Source organism: Tiliqua scincoides, chromosome 5 (assembly GCF_035046505.1).
Source record: "Tiliqua scincoides isolate rTilSci1 chromosome 5, rTilSci1.hap2, whole genome shotgun sequence".
Lineage (NCBI taxonomy): Eukaryota > Metazoa > Chordata > Lepidosauria > Squamata > Scincidae > Tiliqua > Tiliqua scincoides.
The window spans coordinates 78,969,767-78,993,368 of record NC_089825.1 but is presented as its reverse complement, the minus strand read 5'-3'; the positions used below and the strand labels follow the sequence as shown (position 1 = coordinate 78,993,368).

The 23,602-nt window shown below is 43.7% G+C and overlaps 1 protein-coding gene across 2 annotated transcripts in view; it reads left to right on the top strand.

Moving 5' to 3' along the window:
- Window positions 1-15,617, top strand: part of MYO1D (myosin ID) — a 172,306-nt gene extending 156,689 nt beyond the window's left edge. For both annotated transcript variants that reach the window (XM_066631402.1, XM_066631401.1), the window contains one exon: window positions 13,371-15,617. In XM_066631402.1, the coding sequence (XP_066487499.1) occupies window positions 13,371-13,527 (157 nt within the window). In that variant the 3' untranslated portion in view covers window positions 13,528-15,617. The remainder of the gene's footprint in view (window positions 1-13,370) is intronic.
- The last annotated feature ends 7,985 nt before the right edge of the window (window positions 15,618-23,602 follow it).

The window sequence follows — 23,602 nt, the reverse complement described above, 5'->3', positions numbered from 1 at the left end:
CCACCTTAGGTACAGGCAAGGAGAGAACACAGACTCTCATGTCTGAAAAGTGAGGTGGTTGAAAAAGCCTTTGAAAGATCTGTCTTTTAGTTTCGACTGTATTGTTCTAAGTTGTACTTCAATTTTTGGGAAGTGAGGGCTGGATGGGAAGATTTGGCAAGCATTCTGTTACTGTGACATACCAAGTTGCCTTCACGTGGGGAGAATTATTGAGACTGGGATGGTGGTGGTTGTAAGTGAAATCTGCTTGTGCCACCCAGAATGTGTAGGGACAGCATTATAGGATGTGGGTCACTGTGTTGTCTCTGGTGATCGGCAGTTAGATTTTTGGCAATCACCCCAGTCATTGTGAAAGAGAAGAGGATTTGCAGTCAGCTCAGTCCGAAACAGCGCTTAGCATGAATCTCTCTTTGCTCTTGTAAGGCTAAACTGGGAAAGGGAGGAGTGGTCATTTTTTTCTGTTACTGAAAATAGAGGAGGAATGTTAATGCCATGGTAGATAGTTAAATGCACTATGCTACTCTCATAAATGTCAGTTCTTTTCTCACCTTTTTAAATTTCTGGACCACAGGGTGACACGGAGTTTGACTTGCTGTTGTTTAGCAGTGTAGCATTTCCTATTTCTAACACATATGCAGACACAGTCTCTTAAAAAAGCAACACTGTGTATGGGACTGTGAGAACAAGTTGTTTGCAGGGGGCTGGAGGTCGTGAGCACACATGCATGCTACATGACTGATTGGCTAACAGCCTGAAAATTGGAGCCTATGTATACACAAGGCAACATCACAAATGGAAGCAGGTGAGAAGCAACCAAAATAGTGGACTAAACAGAGCACAGCTTGCTACAATCTACACAGAAACTGCATGCACATGTGGATATGTTGGGCATATCTGTATGCATCCAGTGGTACAGAGGTGTTGTCAGTTTGTGTCATATAATGCTGGTTGCTAGCATAGGCCAAACCTTGAGTATATGTGTTAAGCCTGAGCAGAGTCACATGGAAGTTCCCAGAAGCCTGACACAAAATTAACCTCAAGATTTAATGGCCTAGATGCAGCATAACCTAAGTAAAACCAACATCAGATTAAAAACAACCCAACAGCAAAAGCACCAGTAACCAGCAAAAACCTCACAAAACTCAGTACTCAATACACTATAAATCAATTCCAAAAACCCCTGAAGCAAATCTATGTGAAGTCACGATCTAAAGATTAGCAAGTACAGAGCAAGATGAGCTTCTCTGGAAAGAGAGTTCCACAATTTCAGAGCCACCACTGAAAAAGCTGCCTTTTGAACCTCTCATAGTGAAATAACATGGTTTATGGCCTCTGCCATTGTTACCTGAAAATTTAGCAAATTGGTCACATCAGGGCCCAAAGGAATTTCATAACTCTATGGGCCAAGACATACAAAAATTGGACCTCTAACAATTCAACTGGAAGACTCTTCATTGAAAAAGTGGTGGCAGAAAAATGTTCACCATAGAACAGGCTCTAAAATGAGCTCAAACCCATTAAAGATACATTTCATTTCCGGTCACTTACCACTGAGTATCATTTGTTCTGCTGGGCTCATTGGACACTTTATCAACATTTTATCACTGCCCAATCCTCAGAGAATCACAGAAATGAATGGGCAGCAACCAGCAGGAGAGGGCATTCAGGGAATTGACATGCTCATTTCTAGACTGTTACCCCATTTTAGAAGTGGACCAGGCCCCAAATAATTTGAGATAGATCCATAGGTGTCATGGAGATCATGTGACGGTGAGCCACACCAATTTACATGCTGAGGATCCCTTATTTGATGTCCTCCCAGGACAAATAGCCGGGGGAGGGGCTCCACACCACCCTGACACCAGCTCAAACAGCAGGGATATCATTAGGCTGCAGCATGGGCAGGGGGTGGGATACATCAACACACCCAGTCAATTCTGTTAGGAGAGCCTAAGTCTGATGGACAAGATGCCTGCTGTGATGCATCAGTTCCTGGTAGACCACCATGACAGCACATGCCTGTCAAGTCCAAACTGCTGCTATATCAAGAAGTCAAGCAGGCAAACTTGGCGTAGGCTAGCCCCACCTGCCTCATTCACCCAGGTCTCCGTGATGCGTGCCAGATCAAATCCTAGATACAGTAGTTGTTGTCTTCCCACTTACCAACCTGGCATTTAACAGGAACAGTTTGACTCAGTAGGTTGTTGGCATGGCAACCAGGATCCTCTTGGATGAGAGAGAGACCAGAAGGAGACTAGCTCAACAATGTATAATCTCTCTTCCCCCTATTTTGGCCTATCCTCCTCCCACCACCATATCGCCACGCATATGTCGACATTATCCATGGTGCGTGGATGGCAGAATCAAGAGGGTTGCTCTTGGCAGCCCTTAAAACATCACAGTGAGAGGAGTTGACTCCTAACATAGATCCATCAAATCCTGAGCAGCACACGGCATAGCTACTGTGAATCACTGTGTGCAAGGCCCAGGTTGGTCACATTGGTGGTTTACAAAGTGGATGTTGGAAATCAGATGTGAATTTTGTTCCCTGGTGTAGTTCTGCTATGAAAATGGAGTTCATGGCTACAAGGGTGGTGGTTTTTTTTTTTTTTTTTTTGAGAGCTGCTATTTTCTGTGAAATCAGTGTTCTCGCTGGGTAAGTTGGGAAGAGAGTGTGCAGTTTTAGATTTGCCAAGGAGCCTCCTCTGACTTTGGCTACAGGAGTTGCGTTTTTTTTCTCCGCTTCACTCCCTGTTCTCAAGAGTCCTTGTAAACAGCTCACTCCAACATGTCTGCCTGTAGAAAGATTCCAAAAGTGCATCACACTCATACAAAGATGGCAGGATTCTCTTTTTTTTTTCTCCCATAGTGTAAATTAGGAAAAGCAAGAGGAGAAATGGGTCATTGATTCAAAGGAGACTATGTCTCCTGCAGTAAGCTGCCCTTTTCAAACCTGTACAAATTGGGCAGGAGAGATCCAGACCGTCAGCTGAAGTAGAAAGGGCAGTAGGGCTTGTTCACAGATTGTAGCTTTGAATTTCATTCAGCATTACAATCTGGATTGTAATTACAATCTGAATTACATTCAGTCTGGGTTGCAGCAGGCACCATTTCAAATATGACATTTTTTAAATTGCAGTTACACAGCAGCCTGGATTTTTGAATATCCAGGCTGACGAATTCTTCCAATCCACTATCTCTGATTGGGATTAGGCAACTTTCTGCAGAATTCACTTTGGTTGAAGAAAAGCTCTGGCGGTGTTCAAGGTTCTGATCTCTTTCAAGTTGTTTAGATATCAGACAAGCAGGTTGGAGTGGGGCAGGAAGCAAGGCAGTACCCCAGCATTGTTCAGTGACCCCAGTACAAACTTGTAACTAGAGCTCTCCTTTCCCTTTGCACCTCATCAGTATGCAAAAATTGAAGGATTGGTGTCCCTTTTTGCTTCCATTGGTCCCTCAGTGTAAGCATCTTATGCATCAGGCTGCCTGATTTGTATGTATAACCAGATGTGGCAGCATAGCAAAATACTAATTATACATGAGTGCCAGGTGCTCTTTTTAGACACTGTTCCCTGTCGTTGAGTCTTGTGTCAGTTCTCTCTCTCTCCTCTTTAATGTATCTGTTCTGGTGCCTGTACATCACTGATTCCCACTGTCACTAGGATGTCAATGTGCTTGATTACAGACCTTCCTCCTGATGTTGATTGGCTGCCACACCCTGTTGGCTCCTCCTGCCCATGCATAGGACGTGCCAGCAGACACTAGGGAACCCTGGGACTGACAGTTCTTAAGAGAGTTACGAGGGAGTTCATTGTGTCTCAAATGACAAGCTCCAGAATTTCCTGCACAAGCACACACATGCATATGCTCTCTTTCTCTCTCTGGCTTGGGCTAGCAGCTCCCTGCTCAAAAAGCTGCTTATTCTGTCCTAACACTGCTTCTGATTGATTCCAGCAAATCTCACAAGATCTGGACATTCTACATAAATATAGTGCAGCTCGGTGCAGCTAAAGACCGTGACTAACAGGGAGAATAAAAAAGCACTGGAAGACCAGTTACAAAGGTGGTACAGGCAGCACAACAATATCAGAATGCCAAATCAGGACTCTGCCAACTCTGCACTTGAATAATTAAAAAAATCAGCCCTGTACCCTGTCTTCAGTCTATCATTAAGTAAATTTCTTGTAATTTATTTTATTTTGCTATCTCTAACCATATGGCCTACGTTTTTTAAAAATGCAAGCCATGATCCTCAGAAAGCTGAATTTGGTGTGGTCTGTGTACAGCCCTGAGCAAGGTAGTCTGCAATGACAAATACAGATTTTTTTTAGATAACCTCCTGCTTAAAAGCTGAGAATAGGACATCTCTAGAGCTCAGTCAGTTATGAAACTTGCTGCTTAAAAGTTATCTTCTTCCTGAGATCTGTTGGTTAATGCCAAACACCTGGAGAGCAAACTGTCATTTTGTTTTAGTGTTGTCTGCTTTGCCTTGCATCCCTCCTCCAGACTCTGTGAGGAGGTCAAATATAGATTTTCCCTATTCCCTTTGGCAGTCTGTGTCAATCTGGAACAATCTACAGTATTTCATAGCTTCCGACTCCTTGGTTCCAAATTTTCTTAACACTGAGTAACCTGGCTGGCAGGAGTCACTTCCTTGAATGTACAGGTGTGCCCCCATATCTGCGGGGGTTCCATTCTGGAACCCCTCCTCCCGCAGATACCTGAATCTGCGGATACAAGGGGATACCTACCCCCATCCTCTGCTCCTCACCTCCGGAGAGTCCTCTGAGCCCAGCAGGTCCATAGAAAAAACTGAAAGTGACATTTTTTACTTCTAAGGCTTAGTCTGCCTTAGATGACATCAGCAACCTCTGCTGGGCTCAGAGGATCAGAGCTCCCTTCGCCTCTGGAGGGGACACGGGGGGGATGCATGGACCCAATCCATGGATAAGTGAATCTGCGAATCCAGGGGCCCTCCCTGCATTGTGTTTGTCCTCCATCCCTGATGCCTTTACTTCCTACTGAAACACTAAAAAGTGTAAAAGAAGGTGTAAAGAAAAGACTGATAGGAATTCTAAGATGACTTCAGATCTTTCATTAGATAAACTGCATTGGCAGAAATGCAGGTTTTGGAGTTGCACAGAACTCTTTTGGAGGGAATTCTTCCTTTTTCACTAGTGGAAAGTTACATATACAATAAGTTTTTGGCAAGCTGCAACAAATCCAGTGGAGATGAAAGAAATTCATATGGTAGGGCTAGATACAAGAGAAAGGCTATAGGAAGTAATATGTTAGCATTTAATGAGTGCAATAGAGCATTGTGGTGATTTGTAGGTTGGTCAGTTCTCTTGGGACCCAGTCCTATCCAAATTTCCCATGCTGTTGCAGCCATGCCAGTGAGGCATGTGCTGCATCATGCAGTTACGGGTGCCTCCTCAAGATACAGCAACGTTTGTTCTCTTACCTGCGGGCTGCATCAGTACTGGAAAGTTGGATAGAATGGGGCCCTTATCTTCCCATATTGCAGCAGCAGACCTCCCATAGATGAGATGGGGCAATAGCCACTTACTGAGGTTATGGCAGTAGCAGAATTTGAACTGGGAACTTCCTGACTTATGTAGCTCAAGCTGTGTAAGCAATGGGCTACAGTAGCCCTCGAGCTGGATACAGCAACATTGGGTGCAGATGTCTCAGAATTTGAAAGCCTTTTCCAGCCATGGCCAAGTGGTAGGCCACAGGCGGAATCCGAGCCCTGCAAATCTGCCTGGAGAGACAGGTACAGAGGACAGTGTGAAGATCAGTAGACCTAAGCCTCCTCCCCCAGTTTCATAGCCTTTAGTCCAAGCCTATGCAAGAGCGACTGTGCCCAGAGGGGAGGCCAATGAGAAGACATGTTTCTTTGGAGGAAAATGCTGAGGCTGTCCCGCTCTTCCATTGTCCTCCTTCCACTTGGAGCCCCCAAAGGAAGTTATGGGTTGAGGAAGTCAGGCTCTCAAGTGGCTTGGCCAGGGATAGCCCAGGTCCCCAGGTTTTAGAAAGTTGACCTTTGCTGGCTTAGTTAAAAGAGAGTTTTGAATATATAAAAGGACCCAGCCTGGGTTTTGCCCTCTTTGCCTATATTAGAACAAGAAGCACCAGCAAAGGAGAGTGAACAAGCTGCTGACTTTGCTGTAACCACAATTCAACAAGGACATTACACAGTAACTTGGGCACTGTGCACTAAATGCTTCTGCAATGTCCTTGGCATATCAGGCTGGGGGAGGGGGACTACTTGTTTTTCTGTTAGATAGCAAGCTAAAGGCTGTTATTGGAGGCACATAGTTGAATTTCTGGAGAAGTGGAAAATGTCTGTAGTCTTGATCATCAGCAAAGAGACTTGCTCTGGCACCCCACACCCTCCAGTGCTTGGTTGTGATAAACGTTCATCTTTGGAACTCGGCCACAGCGTCTCTTTTGTGAAGGACCCAGACAGAGTCACCTTATATCTGTTGTTAGATGATGGCCAGCAAATGTGAGATCTCTATAGCCATTTTAAATATTTTTTTTGCTATGATTTTTTCCCCTCTCATCCCAAAAGCTTTGGGTCTGTGTGATAGTACTGTGACCCGAACATTTAGTAAAATTAAAGCCTCGTAATGCCATGTCTCATGTCTGTCTCTCCCCGGTTGTCTTTTTTCCTAGCCAATAAAAGGCAGCCCTGATGACTGTGTGTCTTTTGAATGGCTCTTGGGAGATGCCCAGGTGTTGGCATGGTGCCTGCAGAAAGGAGTTCCAAGGCTGTAAAGCAGCCAAAGAGGGCACTTAGTGACATGTTCTTCTCAAATGAATTTGATGAAGAGGTGGGGGAAGGAGAAAGATAGTTTGGGATTTGCAGGGTGAAAGCTTTATGGTGAAGGGGGAAAAAAAATGCCAGATATGTGGTTAGGTGGACAAAGCAGTCGGGCCTGATAGATAAACGTATGTTCAAATTCTGTATTTTATGATGCTTACGGAAGGAGGCCTTTGAGCGATGCCGAACTGGATGTACCCTTCAATGTATATGATGCCTTTAATTTTCCCGGGGATCTTCATGAGCTGATAGGTGCTCCTCCAGGCAGCTACTGTATGAATAGCACAGGAAAATAGAGCACAGCACAGATAGAGTGCTGGACTTGCCCTGCCAGGCCTCCCTGCTAGAAAGAAACCTCATATTTGAGGTGCTTCTTGTTCCTAATTTAAATACTGCAGTCACTGCAAAAAACAGCTGCCTGCAAACAGTCTCAGTCAAGGGCTTCGTTTGATAGCCACAGTGCCTCATCTTGGTTTCCCATCTGGGACATAGACGTGATAAAGCAGAAATGTTCTAAGTTGGTACATGAAACACCAGAGTATATACATTTTCCTAATAAATATTATAGCATTACAGGATTGTGGGAATGAAGAAGAATGTAAAATGCTGTGCATATTTCATAAGGCTGATGAGTGATTTATCCTTAATTCAATCATTATTTGGGTTGTAAACAACCATCCATAACAGAGGCAGTCGGCATAAACTTACCTAGATATGTTTATCGTGTTTTTCCCGAAGCCTAATAAGAGCACAGCATGTCAGTTTCATCTTCTGGTTGGCTGGCAGTGATGCAGCATCAGATTGAACTGCTAATATTCAGGTTACTATGGTGATCAAGACTGAGAGAGTCAGTGTTTGAAAGCAGCAATTTCTCCCTTCAGTTTTCATGGGCACTGCCCCTGCCCCCTCTTTTCTCCTGCAGTTTCTCTTACCTTGTTTCTTCGTTGGAACTGTGTGAATTGTACTCTAGCAAAAGTGATCCCCAGCTTGTCAAGTGTCTCCCATTTTAAAAATCTCCCCATTTCTCTGCCCTTCAATTCTAAATGATGCTGAAGCACTATGGAGTGCTGAACACAATGGACATGGCACCATTCACCCACATACTACACAACTCAGAATTCATTAAGCTTTTGCTTCTAGGTGCTGCTGATGTGGTGAATGGAAGTTCCCAACCCCTAGTGTGCAAGGTTCATAGTGTACAGTCTATGTCCATTCATCTCAGAGGAAAAAAGGACATTGTGATAATCAAAGACTGTATTAGCTTTCTTTCACAAACCTCTCTCTCAGGTATTTGGGCATTTTTTTCAGACCTATTGTCAGCCACACTCGATTTTTACAAAGGCCAGTTTGGCACCTCTTCCTACTTTGTGCCACAGTTAGTGGCACAAAGTTAATGCCCCTTTCTTGTAATCTGGAGTTGTAAGGTAGTTTCAAAAACAAAACCAGCAAGGGTGATACTATTTCCCAAACATGTCTAATAGTTACCTTACTGTTAGTGTACTGTTAGGAGACAGTTTTGAGGGAAACTGCACCAGAAGCTGTGGGACAGGGGAACTGTGGAATAACACAACAAATATTCTATCACCAACATTAGAAGGAAAAGTTCCTTTTGTGTGAAACTGCCTCACGAAATGCTAGCATGATGCCTTTCCAATTAGGCTGCAGTCCTGTGCACATTTACCTGGGAGTAATGCCCATTGAATTCAGTGTGACCTCCTTGTGAGTAGTCATGCATAGGATTGTCCTATTAGTTCCTTAACCTTGGGGCAGGGACCTGTCCTTTCAGTTTTTTGCAAGAGTTTTTTTGCATATAGTGTACATGGATGGCACTATATAAAAACATTATTATAATAGATATAGGAAAACACCAAGTATACTCTGCTGGGACTTTCTTGTGTCCTTTGTGCTGCTTCCATTCATGTCTTTGAGGTACTCAAGAGTCATTCCTAGTAAGCTATGCCGATTGCAGCAAGTGCTGAGGCACCTGGAATAGGCACAGTTTTCCTCTGGCTGATGTGGTATAACAAATCAAACATTGGGGTTGGATGTGGAAGAATTGGGTTGACAGATGATAGACAAGTACTAGCTTGGGGAGACCAAATTGTACCAAGACATCATCTGTGGCTTGTCTTGTCTTCTCCTGCACTCTTGTTAAAGGCATTCTGAGTAATCTGTCCTTGCTGTGCCTTTGCACAGGGCAGAGATAGCTTTCAGTTGCATTTTGCAATGTGCACACCGAAAGATCACTCCTAAAAAATGCAGTCATCTGTGAGAAGTGTGGATAGTACAAACAGATAGTGCACAGATAATCTTGAATAAACTCTTTGAGAACACTGGACTTGTGTCCCCGTCATTTGTGTCAGCGCAGGTCATCTCCAGTCTTTGGAATCCCCACCTGCCTTTTTTCTTCATTCTTGGATTTCAGTACTGAAAAATCCAATTTGTAGCTCCAGTTTGGAGGCTGAAGCAATGTTTTACCAGCCAGATTTTGAAAGCTCTCTGTGGCTAGGGTTATTGCTGCCACAGTCTGTGTGTATGTCTACTGCGTAAGCGGAACAACATGAATTGCAGCTCCAAAAATATATATAACCCCCTGGTTGATTTCAAAATGTATGGCAGGAGAGAGGTCTGTGACACAAACTAGAAAAAATAAATTTTTTTGTAGCAGTTGTGTTATTACCATTGGTCAGGCCCTCATCACTGTTTGTTTACATAAAGAAGGGGGAGCAACTTCGTCTCAGTCTAGTACTAGTGAGTGGAACAGAAGCCACTTCTCTCATGCTCACTGGATGAGATATTTATGCACACTCTCTAAGCCAGAGGTAGCTGAACTGGTCTGTGAACATAAAACTCTGCAACAGACTTCCTGTGTCTTTCTGATGAAATTGACAGTGTGTTGCTATTTCTGCTTTTTGTTCTGTTAGGGCTTTGTACTCTGTGGGTGTGCACACTGTTTGCAGCCCAGCAGCCCAGATTCTTTGTGTGTATAAATGTGCTTATTTTGCATAATTCTGCTTTTGCTATTTTTTTTTTATATAATAGTCATGAGAGGGGGGAGACATGCACAGCACTGAACATACTTCCTTTGCCATCTTGTTCAGTATCCTTCCTGGCTCCTGGGTTTTAAAAGAGAGTCTTCCTCCACCTTGCACGTGATACTTCCAAGTCTGTCTGTGCAACTATAAGGGCTAGGAATTTGTGGCTTATGTTGTTAAATGAAAGCATCGGTTTTCAGGCTGCTGAATTCTGCAATCAATGCAATGTCACATGTGTACTTACTTTTCTGTACTTACATAAAATTTCAGGTGATGTGAAATGGCTTTCCTGTAGTGTGTAATTCACAGTGTTTTGATGTTCATCAAGCACCATTGCTTTGTGCCTTGATGATCCATCCCCAGATTGAGAGGGGTACTCTCTGCCATTTTACACCCTGAGGAGGTGTAACAGGAAACTCCTTGATTGCTCTGAGGGCCTGGACTTCAATCAACATACAATCCCTATTTAATTTGCAATGACATTTGTGAATGAAGCTAAGTGGAAGGCACTTCTGTTGTGATCACTAATGACCCTGTTTACCTTGAAGGCAGGCAGCTCCCAGGATGTGGCCTTGCTTACAGATTTGAACTTGCTGACCAAGCCGTGGAATCTGTCAAAGGCAAGGCTTGATGGCTGTCCTGAGCCAGCCATCAATGGCCTGGGGTGCTATCTGATGAACCAGAGCTTGGTCTTTTCCCTAAAGACTTTGGGAAGTGATGCTTCCATTCAAGCAGAATGACACAAGGGTAGTCTGGGTTATGCTCACCTGGCATGCACTCAGCACCATGCACACACATATATAAATGTCAAGCGACGGTGTTTGAGAATGAGTGAGCAGCATCTAGGCAAGGCTGAGAAACCTGATGAAATCTGGGACTCCCAGTTGTCACAGGTGTGTTTGCTTGACATATCTTGTTATCCTATTGCAGTCTCATGGTTCTTCCCTTCCTGCTTGCTCACAGTTCTCGGCCATCCCCCTTTTGGGTGGCAGCAATGGAATTGATTGATAAAGTTTTGTCAGCGTGTGCATGTTTGTGGAGAACATTTGGGGCACAGGTTTTGAGTTTTGTTGGTTCGGAAAATAGACTCACAGATGTGGTCTTACACTTGCTGTGAAGTAACTTGCTGCTTCTTTCTCTTTTTACTTTAACTGAAACTTCTACATTGCTAGTGAAAGTAAAGGGTGCTTTGATCTCCATGGTAGAAGATAAAATCTGTTTTAAACCATGACACGCTGACTTGACAAGATCGGAGTTGACCCTCTGTCAAGCTGAAATAGAGAGGTGTCACTTGCTCCTAAGAACAGTTTTCCTTTCGGCACTCATATCCTTCACCTCCTGTGCTTAATGTCTGTTCTGCCATGCCAGGCTGAGTGGGGGCTAGCAGAGGAGAATCCTTCATTTTGGACCTGCATAGCAGCAACTTGGTTGGGACCAGTAGAACAATGGGATGTTAGGATTTTTAGCAGCCTCAGACAAGTGGAAATAAAAGACAGCTGTAAGGTCAAGAAAAGGTGACAGGAATTGTATAAGCCTTCCATAGATATGAAGAGCTGCTTTGTCGAATAATGAGGTGTGTGAGCTAATATACTTACTCAAGTCCAGAGAGATTATAGCAGTGATTCACCTGGGAGGCTTTGCCATTCTAAACTGATCTAAATTTCTTTACTTAAACTAGTAGTTTTCAGACTGTGTTGGGGGTACAGGGATGAGCCTTGGGGTTCCTCAGAAGCTTATTAGGAGGTCTGTGAGATCAGTGAAAAACGTCCCCTTGTACACCACTACCAAAGTCCCCAGTGCAGAGGAATGTGGGGAGTATGTCAGAGGACTGTGTTGAGACCTGACCTCTGCCCTTCTTTAAACTGAGAGTGGGCTTTAGCAGAGGCCTTCAGAATCTTCTACAGTGGACAGGGGTCTCATAGAGAGTTCCTTGGCAAGCAACGTAAGTGTGTAAAACACTCCCTAGAAGTCAAAAGTGTGAAAACCACTGATATGCACCACAGTGTGTGCATGATTGTGCATGATTCCTCAGAACTAAACCTGATTGCGCTCACTGGAGCTTACTTCCTGAAAAGTGTGCAAAGGATTTCAGCCTTAGACAAATAACATGTTCTTGAGGCTTTGAGTGGGTAATTTGCTACCTCTGTTGATTTTATCACTTTACAGATTGGGAACTGAAGCATAGGCCAGGGAGGTCTTCTCTGAGGCCAGCCTTTAGCTTCAGGATCAGGGACTCTATAGCAACCAAAAGAATGGATGTAAACTGTGTTAGAGATCCTCAACTCCTTACAAGAAAATCACAACTATGCTGACCTACAGATACATTTTTTTCTCCTTCCTGGTTTGCTCTTCGCTATTCCTTACTGTAGCATTATTCTAGTGTCTAATCTTGAATAGTAATTGGCAGAATGGAGTTAGGAGTCAGTTAGTGACCTTGGTTATGTAGCCACTGGTGATGGAGAAGGCAGAATCAGTGCCCAGTGTGCCCAGCAACTTGACTGGGAGGGTGAGCATATAGAATGCTGCAGAACTGTTTTCCAGGTGATTCACATTAAAACTGCCTCCCCAGGCACCTGTTGCCTGTGGCTGCCTGTAGCTTTCCCATGTGTTCAGCTGGGTCTGCTAAGGCACTGCAAAAATAGCAAATTAATCAGGGATTTTCGATGCAACTCACCATGGTGTAAGTAAAGAAGAATTAAATACCTGGAACAGAGCATGAGTTTTGTCTCATGTCCTAATGGCACCCTGATCGAGTCTTGGTTTTTTGTCTTTCTCTTTCTTGCTTTAAAATAAAAGATAGCTGACACAGTTTTGATGCTGCATATGATTATTCATGTGCTTGTTGGTTCCCTATCAGTTTCTGTCAAGCTTTCTTGAACTCTGGAGTGGGGGATAACATTAAATTTCTAATGGGTGAGCAATGAAAAAATAATACTAAATTAGTCATACAGGTTGGTTTGCCAAAAGAGAAGAAATCTGGCAATGTTTAGGAAAACTCTGCTTTTTAAATGTTTTATTGAGAGGGCCGGCTGTGTTTGGGACACTGTCTTAGTGTCAGCTGAGAAAAACTGCAAAATACTTGAATCCTAGAATTCTGTAGCAACACCTCTGTTAGAAACTAACCTGCTTCATGAGTGCAGGAACAGGGGTCAGCTAGACTTCAGCCCAAATGAGTCCTTCATTGATCTCATGTGGAGGAATGCTCAGGCCACCATAAACCAGTGTCTAAAGTTGTCAGCCCTTATTGCCTCCTCATTTACAGGACTGTAGCTCAAGGAGTGTTGGGTTTTTTCTGCTTTTCTTTTCTCCCTTTATCCACCTGATCTGTTCTAATCCCTCTTGTTAATCACAGCCTCCCAAGCTGCTAGGAAGTGGCAGAGGTGATCTTTCAAGTTCAAGGCAGCCCTTTGGTTAATGGAGAAGCTTGCTTAGCAGTGTCCTATGCAGACTCCTCCCCCCACTCTCCTTTCTAACCCCCTTTCTTTAATGTTTGTCTCACCCTGCAGTGAGAAACGCCGCCTGCAAGTGAGCGTCACCAACCCAGTTCAGTGCAGCATGCATGGTCGGAAATGCACCGTCTCCGTGGAAACCAGAATTAACCAATCGGAGCCAAACTTCACCAAGAATCGGACAGGCTTCATCCTCTGTGTGCCTGGGAATTAGCTTTGCTTCTGCTAGGGGAGAAAGAAGGAAAAGGCCTCCCCCGAAAGTAGCCTTCCATTCCTCTCATGTCTTGGATCTTTCAGGGGGGAAGGGGGCAGAGGAAATTGTAGAGGGTTGTGAAGATGTATGTCTGTGACACACATCTCTAAATCTAAGCTGGACAGCAGCTTAAAATACTCCCTCCATAATGCCAGCTAAGAATTAGAAATGGCTTCTATGCCATTTCATACCAAAGTGCCTTTTATCAATAGGCACTTTTTTATCCCCATGTTTTACCTCTCCTGTTCCTTCTCCAGTGTCCCTCTTCCCCCTCAATGTCTAAGAAAATGGATGTATAATTTAACAGTTGAGGTTCCACCAGGGGGAACCAAAATCTTGCTTGGGGGTGAAGGGGAGCGGAAAGGAGCCTCTTTGTAAAATCCAAAGACTAAACCTTAATTTTAAAATGGGCGATGTCATTTTTGGGGTGAGATGGACTTTCCGTAAACCAGGGGTAGTGGACTAGCAGCGTTTACCCAATGGGCTGCCCTAACCTCTTGAATCTGTTCCGGCAAGGAGCTTGGGCACAAGGGAACACTATGCTGAATGTAAACGATATCATCTTGGGTCAGGTAGCGTCTGGGCTGGTGGCTGTGGGCCATCTCCCAGCACTGTGCTGACCTTGCACTATTATATCCCATGTGAGTTATCTCTGCCTTTGAAATAGATTTGTAAAAATAACCCTTCTTTTAGTGTGTGACTTGGCATGGGTCCTTCTTAATGATTACCTGTCAGGTGCTGCTGCTTAGTGCAAGCATTTGAGCCCATTGATTGGGTCTGTGCAGAACATGCTTTATCCAAGCAGCTGACGCCTTGCATTTGCCTTTTGTGGGTCATATGGCTTTTTGCTGAGCAGTGACACAGCCTTGTTTAACAGGCTTTTGTTTCTTCTTATGCCAAAGTTAGCATGTTTTATTTGATGCTGATGGAGAGCGCTTCTTGAAATGTGGGAGGAGAAGTGCCATTCCTGAGCAGCTGGAAAAGCCCACACCAAATCAAACCTGACACTGCAGGTCAGGTCAGGATTCAGCTACCTTATAATTGCACATGCCCTGCTTGTCAGGCAGGGAAGATAGGTTACAATGGTTTTAATTGGGGGCTGGGCATTTTAAGCAGAAAAATTGAGTCCTTCCCAAATTCATGGATGTAGAAACAAACCGGCCCCTCCCATGGACAACACATTTTCCCTAATCCAGGTAAGTTAGGGAAGCCCTTATTATGAATGTGGGAACGTTCCCTTGTTTTGCATCACAGCTTAGGTAGGATGCTCCAAGATGTCTTATCCCTCCTCCTCTGTGGCCCAGCTTTCCAGTGACTGCCCTTGCTACTGCCAGCATGTTCCTTGCTTGCTTTTGTGGCTGATCTGGGCATTGTGAGAGCTGAACTGTCTCATCTCTAGAGTGCCTTTCAGCTGAGGAGTGTACAGTAGAGGGTGGAGGTGACTCCTGTTTGAATCATTTCACCAACCAGAAAATCACAGCAGATACAGCTTGTATGAAACTCGTTAGCTATCCCAGTGCTCATTTCCACACGTCCAGCACATCCATGCTGAAATGTCTTCAGGAAGGTCTTGACCCTTCATCCCTTTTGAAAGGAAAGTTGGCTCTTGACCAGTCTTGCCAACCAGGCCAAGTGTTTGCACTCCATTCCCTGTTGCCAGTAGTAAACTGGGTCACTCTCCACCCACTCTCACCCTGCTCTTTTTCTCTGCTTCTCTCCTAATTACCAGAGTGCCTTCCAGCTCTCACTTTCTTAGTGGCCAAATTAGCCAAAGAAGCTTTTTAATTAGCACTTTTATATGAATAATGACAGAAGTCAGTAAAATTGCGTGGTGAGGAAATCTCTCCAAATCTGTAAAATTGGCCATATTATATGTAATGAAGTATTTTGTCTTGATTAAAGAATTTACAGTATTTGTGCCTTTTCTATGTTATTTCAGAATATAATTTCCTTGGTTTTATCTATAAATTAACTATTTCTTAATTGTATGTTTGACTTTTAAGCCTGGGGCATATTGTAATGTTCATTTTAAAATGTAGTATATGTAGAATGTGGGCAAGAACTGTGCTTATAATTAAAATGTGTTTTTGTTTACATAATTAATTGCAATAAATACAAAGAATTCTCATTTATTCCTCAAACATCTTTTCTTTGTATTTGAAGAGTATATAGAAATCATTGGGGCCACAACACTATTTGCGGTCCGAATACTTTTTCTTTTTAAACATATATAAAAGTTTCTAGTCCTCAAGACTGCAAAATAAATTAAAGCATTTCTAGGCATTGGTGGACAGTGGAGGGAAAACCTGAAGAATATTTAACATGTTACTAATACAAATGTTTGGATATGGAGCAGGCAACTGGATGGTCACTCCAAAAGGCGAGGTCATTCAGCCCAACTTTCTCTAACTCCCAGCCCTTTGCTTTTTTTCTCATGTACAGCCTTAATGTGCCCTTACCTTGTGCCAGGCCTCTCTGACACACCCCAAGTCTTTTAGAGGAAGGTTATTGCAAATGAAGGAAATCTCTAAAGCATTTTTCTGAGTTGTTTTGGTTGCAGATGCATGGGTCATTGCTTAAAGCTCTAAAAATGTGATGGGACTTTGGGGCTAAGAATAAATGTGTGTGCCAAGGCCTAGAGTTGTTACAGCACAAATGGTTACATGCAGAATGTCTTAGGTTTGGTCTCTGAAAGTCTCTCTCTTTCAAAAAATCTCTGGTCACCAGATTGAGAAAGACTTCTGCCTAAAACAGGGGCTCCCAAACTATGGCCCAAAGGCCACATGCAGCCCCCCCAACACATTTTGAGTTACCTGCCAAATGTCTTCCCTCTCCACTTCTGTGCCCCCCTGCCACAATGCACCTTCTTCTCCTGCTGGATAAAGTGACTGCTAGACTGGGTTGTTATTACCCAGACATATTTTATTTTCTATAATTGCCCTGCTCCGACCCACCATAAGAACAAGACTGAGTGATGTGGCCCTGGCAGCTGATAGCTTTGGGACCACTATGGAGTACTGCTGCCAGTCAGAGGGGGCAAAGGAGACAATCTCTGCCCCCAAGAAGTTGCTTGTGTGTGTATCAATAGAGCATTTGATCTTGACTAACATGCATTTTTTGCAGCACTGGACCAGGGTTTGGATGTGGGCCAACAAGCTGGGATGAAAGCTGGACCAGACAGAGTCTCTCTAAGGTTAGGCAGTCTGCTGACTTGGAAATGATGTTCAGAACAACACTGCACTCCACTGAAAGATCAGGTTCTTAACATGGTAACTTCTACATCTAACTTTGCTCCTGGGTGCCCAGGTGCCAGCTGTGACCCAAGGTTAGGGCCAGCCAGCCCAAGATCTCTTGATGCCTGAGGCAGCATGCCAAATACTACCCCCCATACTTGATGATATGCTAGCCTCTGGTCCTTCCATTCTCCAATGTTCTAGCTCAGCACTCCCATTACCTCCATATTTCCTCTTCCACTCTGACCCCTCTTCCTTTTCCAATTCAGGGAGTGAAATGGGAAAGAGCAACAGGAGGTGAGCAGCGATGGGAGCCCCCTGCCAATCTGCTTCCTGAGGTGCCTATCTGAGTTGGTCTCATGGATGGGCCAGCCCATCCTAAGGTACTTCTACCTAGCTTTGGCTGGTGTGCTCCTTGAGCCTATTTCTGCTTCATTTAGACCTGGCTTCATTTATTCATGTCTTGGTCATCCCATTTGGGGTAATTCCAAGGCAGTTTATGTGGGGCTGTTCTTGAAGATGCTTTGGAATTTTCAGCTTGTACAGAAAGCAGCCATGAAAGTTCTGATGGGGGAGAAGAGATAATGATCATGTTCTGTCTTTGTCGTTTCGGCTGCAGTGGATGCCAGTTTACTTTGCAGTGTGATTCAAGGTGCTGTTATGACCTTTAAAATCATAAAAGGCTTGGGACTGAGGTACCTGATGGACTATACCTGTGAGTCTGACCATGCCAAAGATCTTCTGGAGAAGATATTCTTCTGTGTCCTGCCACATTGGGGGGGGGGGTACACGCAAGAGCCTTACAAGTGGCCCCCTCCCAGTGAAATTCCGTCTTTTAGGAAATTTGTTTTACTCCCTCCTCACTTTTTTCAGAGAAGATTAAAAACATTTTTCCCAGCTACAATTGTTTCTGATTGTGTAACATTTTTATAGTTTGCCTGCTGGTTTTTGTTTTTATGCTTTCTAATTGCATTTTAATACCATTGTGAGCCACTTTGAACCATCGAGAAAGGTGGAAAGTGAATTTAAAAAAAAACATAAATTACTCCTTGGCGGAGCAACCAAGAAGTAAGACATGCAGTGGGCATGATCCAGCCACATCTGAGCTCAATGAAAGTGATTTTAAACATGTGCTTCAACGCTCCTATTGAAATCAACGAGACTGGTGAGCTCTTTTGTTGGATCCTGCTCAGTGTGTTCCAAAGCACAACCCAAAACAAATTTCTGCTTCGAAATAAAACCTCTCTCAAGCAGACACAAGGAAACCATCCATTTGTCATATTGACTTCCTCTTCTCCCTTAGCTAATTTTCATGTCATCTTCAGTAAGACTTGCTTGGAGACAACTGCAAGTGTTTCAGTATTTGGGAACTGGTAGAGATGGAGAGCACATCCTATTGAGGAGTCCTGCCTTAACTGGGAGAACAAATGCACTTAGCCTTTGCATTGTTAGTGCAGAGACTGAAATTTTTTTTAAAAATGTGTCATTAGCAGGTTGAACAAAATGGACTTCCTCTTAGAGTCATCCTGTGGTTCAAGCACCATGTGACACTAGGAAGGCCATTCCTGAACTTTGCTTTTTTTGTCCTCTTTCCCAGTGGTAGGGCAGAGTGAGGGCAAGAGGACTTTTTCAACAAATCTGCTTTTCTCCACTAGAAACAATTCTTTCCTCCTCAGCTCCACAGCAGGGCTGGACCAATTTCCTTCTTAACATGATCTACTTTATTTGAAAACTTGAGTTCATCCTTGTCACCACTTCTCTGTGCTAAAGGTCCAAGAGTGCATACCAGTTGGCAAGGTATAGTTAATCTGTGTTGAGTGAATGAGGCTACAATCCTATCCAGACTTACCTGGCAGTAAGCTCCATTGACTCTAATGGGACTTCTGAGTAGACATGCCTAGGCTTCGGCTCTCAGTCTGTGTTATTTCTTGTTTAAAACATAATGTCTTAGTGGTTCTGTTGGAACCATTCCAGCCACTACTATGTAACTTGCTAAAAGCCGGCCAATGGTGAACTGAGCTCTGCCTTTTCCTTACCTGTTCTCAAGGCCAGCCCAAGACATCCTGGCACCTTGACGTAGCATGCCAAATGCTGCACTCCTTAGTTAGAGATGCGCCCTACTTCTCCCACTTCCTTAATTGAAAAAGGAAGAGGGGACAGAGAAGAGGTAATGAAGAGGAGAGTGCTGGGACAGACTGTAGATGTCTACAACTATATCAGTCTCCTCTTCACTTCCACTCCACCGCTACCTCCTTTTCCAATCCAGGGAATAGGCATTGGTGTAACAGTGGCACATGGACAGAAAGATCTGGGTACTCCTTGCCAGTGCTTTTTTTGTAAAAAAAAAAAATAGGAACTCACAACTTTTTATTTATTTATTTATTTTTAAACCATTTTTATACACGCGCGTGCGCACGCGCACACACACACACGCACACACGTCCATCCTGTGTGAGCTCCCTGATAGCAAAAGCACTCCTGCCACAGCTGGAGTGAAACACCCTATTTTTTTTAGGTGGGGAGGTGCTCCATTGGGCTATAGGAAACTCTCTCCATTGGGCTATAGGAAAGCCTATACAGTAGTTAAAGTGTTCAGAACAAATATATAAGGTCTTGAGCCCAGCTGGTGGCCATCAGTGCCTCAAGTGTTAGTTCCAAACATTTTGAGCCTAAGAGCTCTGGTGGCTCAATGGATAAACTGCAGGTCTGTGGAGCCAAAGGCTTGGGGTTCAAATCCCTATGAAGAATAATTTTTTTTAGGTGGGAAGGTGCTCCATGGCTGCAAAATATAAAGGTTGGTTGCTAGTTGCCAAAAGGGGGGGCCAGTTGAGGCTGCAAAACTCCTCAAAGTTCAGTCCTAGGCAGGCTCTTTTTTGACCTTTATTTTTTTTTAAGTTCCAGTTAGGACTTAACCCACATTTAAGCTCCTGGAGTGAGCCCCCTGCTGGAGGCTGGGGGCAGGCTGGGAGGAGGCAGGCAGGGAGGAGGCAGGCTGGAGGCAGGCAGGGGAAAAAAGGCAGGGGCAAGGAGGAGGGAAAAAAAGGGGGCGGGGTGGTGCAGGCAGGGGGGAAAAGGTGGGGGCAGAGAGGAGGGGGGGAAAAGGTGCCGGAACGCCGTTCCGGTGCGTTCCATTACAAAAAAAGCCCTGCTCCTTGCCAATTTGCTGTCTGCCTAAGTTGCCCTCCGCAGTAGATTGGCCGTGTCTGTTTTGTACCCGAGACCACAATCCTAAACAGGGTTACTCAGAAGTAAACCCAGTGAGACTTAATTCTAGAAAGTATGTTTAGGATTGCAGCCTGACAGCACAATCCTATTCACGCCTCCTCAGAGTCGGTCAGTGGGGCTTACCCCAGGAAAGCGTGTATAGGTTACAACTTAAGTGACTTCGCCTTGATTGCAGACCCTCGTGTTCAGCAGTGTTTTCACCAAGGTAAATCTAATGATATTCACATGCTTTCATGAAAGAAAAAAATGAGCATCCGGAAAGGATCTGAGTAATGGATGGTCAGTGCATTTTATTTTGAATCGGCACAGTACAAAAATAAATAAAAATAAAGGGGGGGGCGTTAAGTTACAGGCACACACAGCTCTATGACAGTATTGTCATATTTATAAACCTCACATACTTACAAACACACTATAATACACATACATACAAAAAAGAGACAATTTTATAAATTAATTTAAGTAACAATAATAAGCCATAATCATAATACCATAATTTTGGTCAACAAATATCTACAGAAAAGATTGCACGCTAAAAAGAAAAAAAAAACACAATCCCCAAAAACCAACATACACAGACATGTAGAATTAGCAGGGGTTTCAGTTGTCTCTTTTCCCCCTCCCAAAAATGTACAGTTATGAAGAATTTCAAGTGAAAAAAGAATGGCACACTTTTTACTTTTTTCCCTTTCTTTTGAAATTTTAACAACGGTTCAGGACAGAACTGAACCTTGTAAGAAATGTGTACAGTTGAGATTGGAAAAGATCTAGAAGTCTGGAGATGAAAATCTCTAATTGACTTGAAGGATCCTGGGAGCTAGGTGGTGGGGGAGGGGGGAGATGTGCTTGAAACTTGTGCATGGTGACTTATTTGAACTTAATTATTTTTTTTAAACAACCAACTGTTCTAAGGTTTTGTCCATTATCAAAGACACACAATGCTGCTTTCGGCATGCACAACATCACTGTAAAGCAATGATGAAAGAAGAAGGACCCTTTTTTCCCTTGTAGTTAGCATAGATTTTGTTCTCAGAGTATTGGTTTCATATAGCAGCATGTTAAAATCCCATTCATTGCTCTTGTGTACTCAAGTATATCAGTTTATCCTCCTTTTTCTATTAAAAAAATTTCCAAGCAGTACATGATCCAGGACCCTAAACACAAGTCAGGTTTTTCACCCAGATGTCCTCAACCAAATCACATTTGTTAACGCTTTCAGAACCACATAAATAAAACTTGATTTTCCCTTTGTATTAAAAATAGTGTATTGGAAAGGAGGGAGGGGGAGAGAGATGTTTGCTTGTTTCAAAAGGGGATGGGGGAATGACTTGTCCAGATACACAGACTAGAATGTCGTTTGAGCCTTTAAGATGTTCCAAGAATCAGCAGAGAAACTGAGCAAGGAACACTGAAGTCTATCAAGGGGACTGAAATGATAAATGTGCCATCCTTTTTGGAGCAGCAAATGGTCAGGCAATGGGGATCTGAACACCCCAATTTCCCCTGTCCACAATGGGTACCCCGTTAAGGTACGCTTCAGGCTCAGGCTCTCATCTTTTCATGGCTCAGATTTTTGGCCTAGCTTCGGAGGCGATGGCAGGGGACCCGCTTAGCAAATCCAGCAGCAGTTCAGTATTCACAAGACCTCTGTTCCTGTCTACCACAAACCTCTCAGCTTAGACCTTTTTACATTTCACAGCTTTTTTTTCTCCTGTTCCTATGTTTTAATAGTGCTTTGCTGCTTTGAAGTCAATTGCAAGCTACCCTATTTAACAACATTAAGTACAATAAAGCCCTCCCTCTGCCCTTCTGCTAGAATGCCAGCATCCGTAACACTGGGATAGGAAGAGCACCCAAGAAGATTTATCACTTGGCCGTTTGCTGGGCTAGCCAGTTCCGACAGCAGAACGTTTTTGTCGCCTTTTGTTCCCGCTAACGTTCAGCCTGGGAGAACTTAAAAAGAGAGACGATGACCTCCATGCCACGTGGAATGGATGTCTTCAGCAGAATTCTAGACCTGAAATATTGGCATTTAATACACAATGTCATAAAAGGAGCAAAATTCAGTGGATGCTTCCCATACCCCACTTTTATACACACCTGCCATCCCTGAAACTAACTCATCAGAAAGGTTTGAACATTTCCTTTGTGAAGAACAAGGGTGGGGGGAGGGATGCTGACATTTCTTAGGTTGACAATGTTTTAGGGCCCAAAAGAGAAATGCCTAAGGGGGGGTAGTATCTTAAGAATAGTGTGTGACTTGATAAATACTGTATATTAGTAATTTAAAACTACAGGATATTTGAATATACAGTATGTATATTTTGCATATGCTGCAGTTTGATATTACAAATAGTAATAGTTACCTTTCATCACAATACATTCTCAAGATTGTAGTGTGTTTATCCTTTTTCTCCAGTGGATTCCTTTATCCTTCTGCTTGCTCTTTTCTTGCTCATAAAATGTTTAGGTGGCTGACTGGCTTTCTACTTCTTGGGGTGGGGAAGCTGGGGAAAGTAGGGTCCCTCATAAAAAATATTGTTTCTATATTGGGGTTCAGCACCAAATCCCATGCATGCTAACCAGCTGGTACTAGCGTCGGTGTAACTGACGTTACCCTTACATTTCTAGTAAAATGAATTAGATAAGGGGATCATCATTCCAGGGGGCTTGTAAGGCCTCAACAGAATCATGGTCACCCTATTCTAAAACAGCCAAGTTATACAATGCAAAGAATAAATAAATGAACAGTAAACCCAGACCAATATCAAACACCCACCCAATTAATTTATCAGCAAAATGAATACCAACTGGGAACCATCCCCCAAGACCATCTTGATATCAACACCTGTTTTGTATAGGCGGCCTTGACTTATTTTAACTGGGGGTGTTTCAACAGGAAATGACCTCAAGTCTCACCTTTACCCTTTTGACACTGATGTTTAGGGAGCCCACTGACCCCGAGATGTTGTTGGCCCCCCTGTGATGTGGGTCGTAGCGGCAGACTGATAGAGGAGCTATACAGAAGGATGTGGGTGGATGTCGTAAGTGTCTGTCCTTTCCTCATTCACCTCTCCTGCTTCTCCATGTACTCACATATGCATACAAGAAGAGTCCAGTTTGGAATTTAAGATCATTTGGCTGCCATTTTGCTCAAATGGGTGTGCAAGGGAATTAAATGATTTTTTTAAAAAAACCCCACTCTACGATTCCATTTCTGAAATACCAGATGCTGAAACAACCACAGGATTGGATCTCTGTTTGTGTTGCCCCTTAAGGAGTCAGTGCTGTTCTCCTTCTCTGCAATCCACTGTGAGGAACTAAGATGAACAAACCAGCTCTTCCCCCCCCCCACCAAAGCCCTGTGGTTCACAGATCTTAATTTAGACAAGAGCAATGGGGGGGCAGGGATGTCAACGAGGTCTTGCATTGCTGTGCTCCACTCCTCCGCACCCTCTCATTGTTTACAATAAGTGGAGAGGAAGCCATGTCCACCACACGCACTGAAACAGAAAACCAACACAGCCCTCAGTTACAGCAAGCCTCCAGTCTCTTGCTTCCTTTCTCTCTCTCTCTCT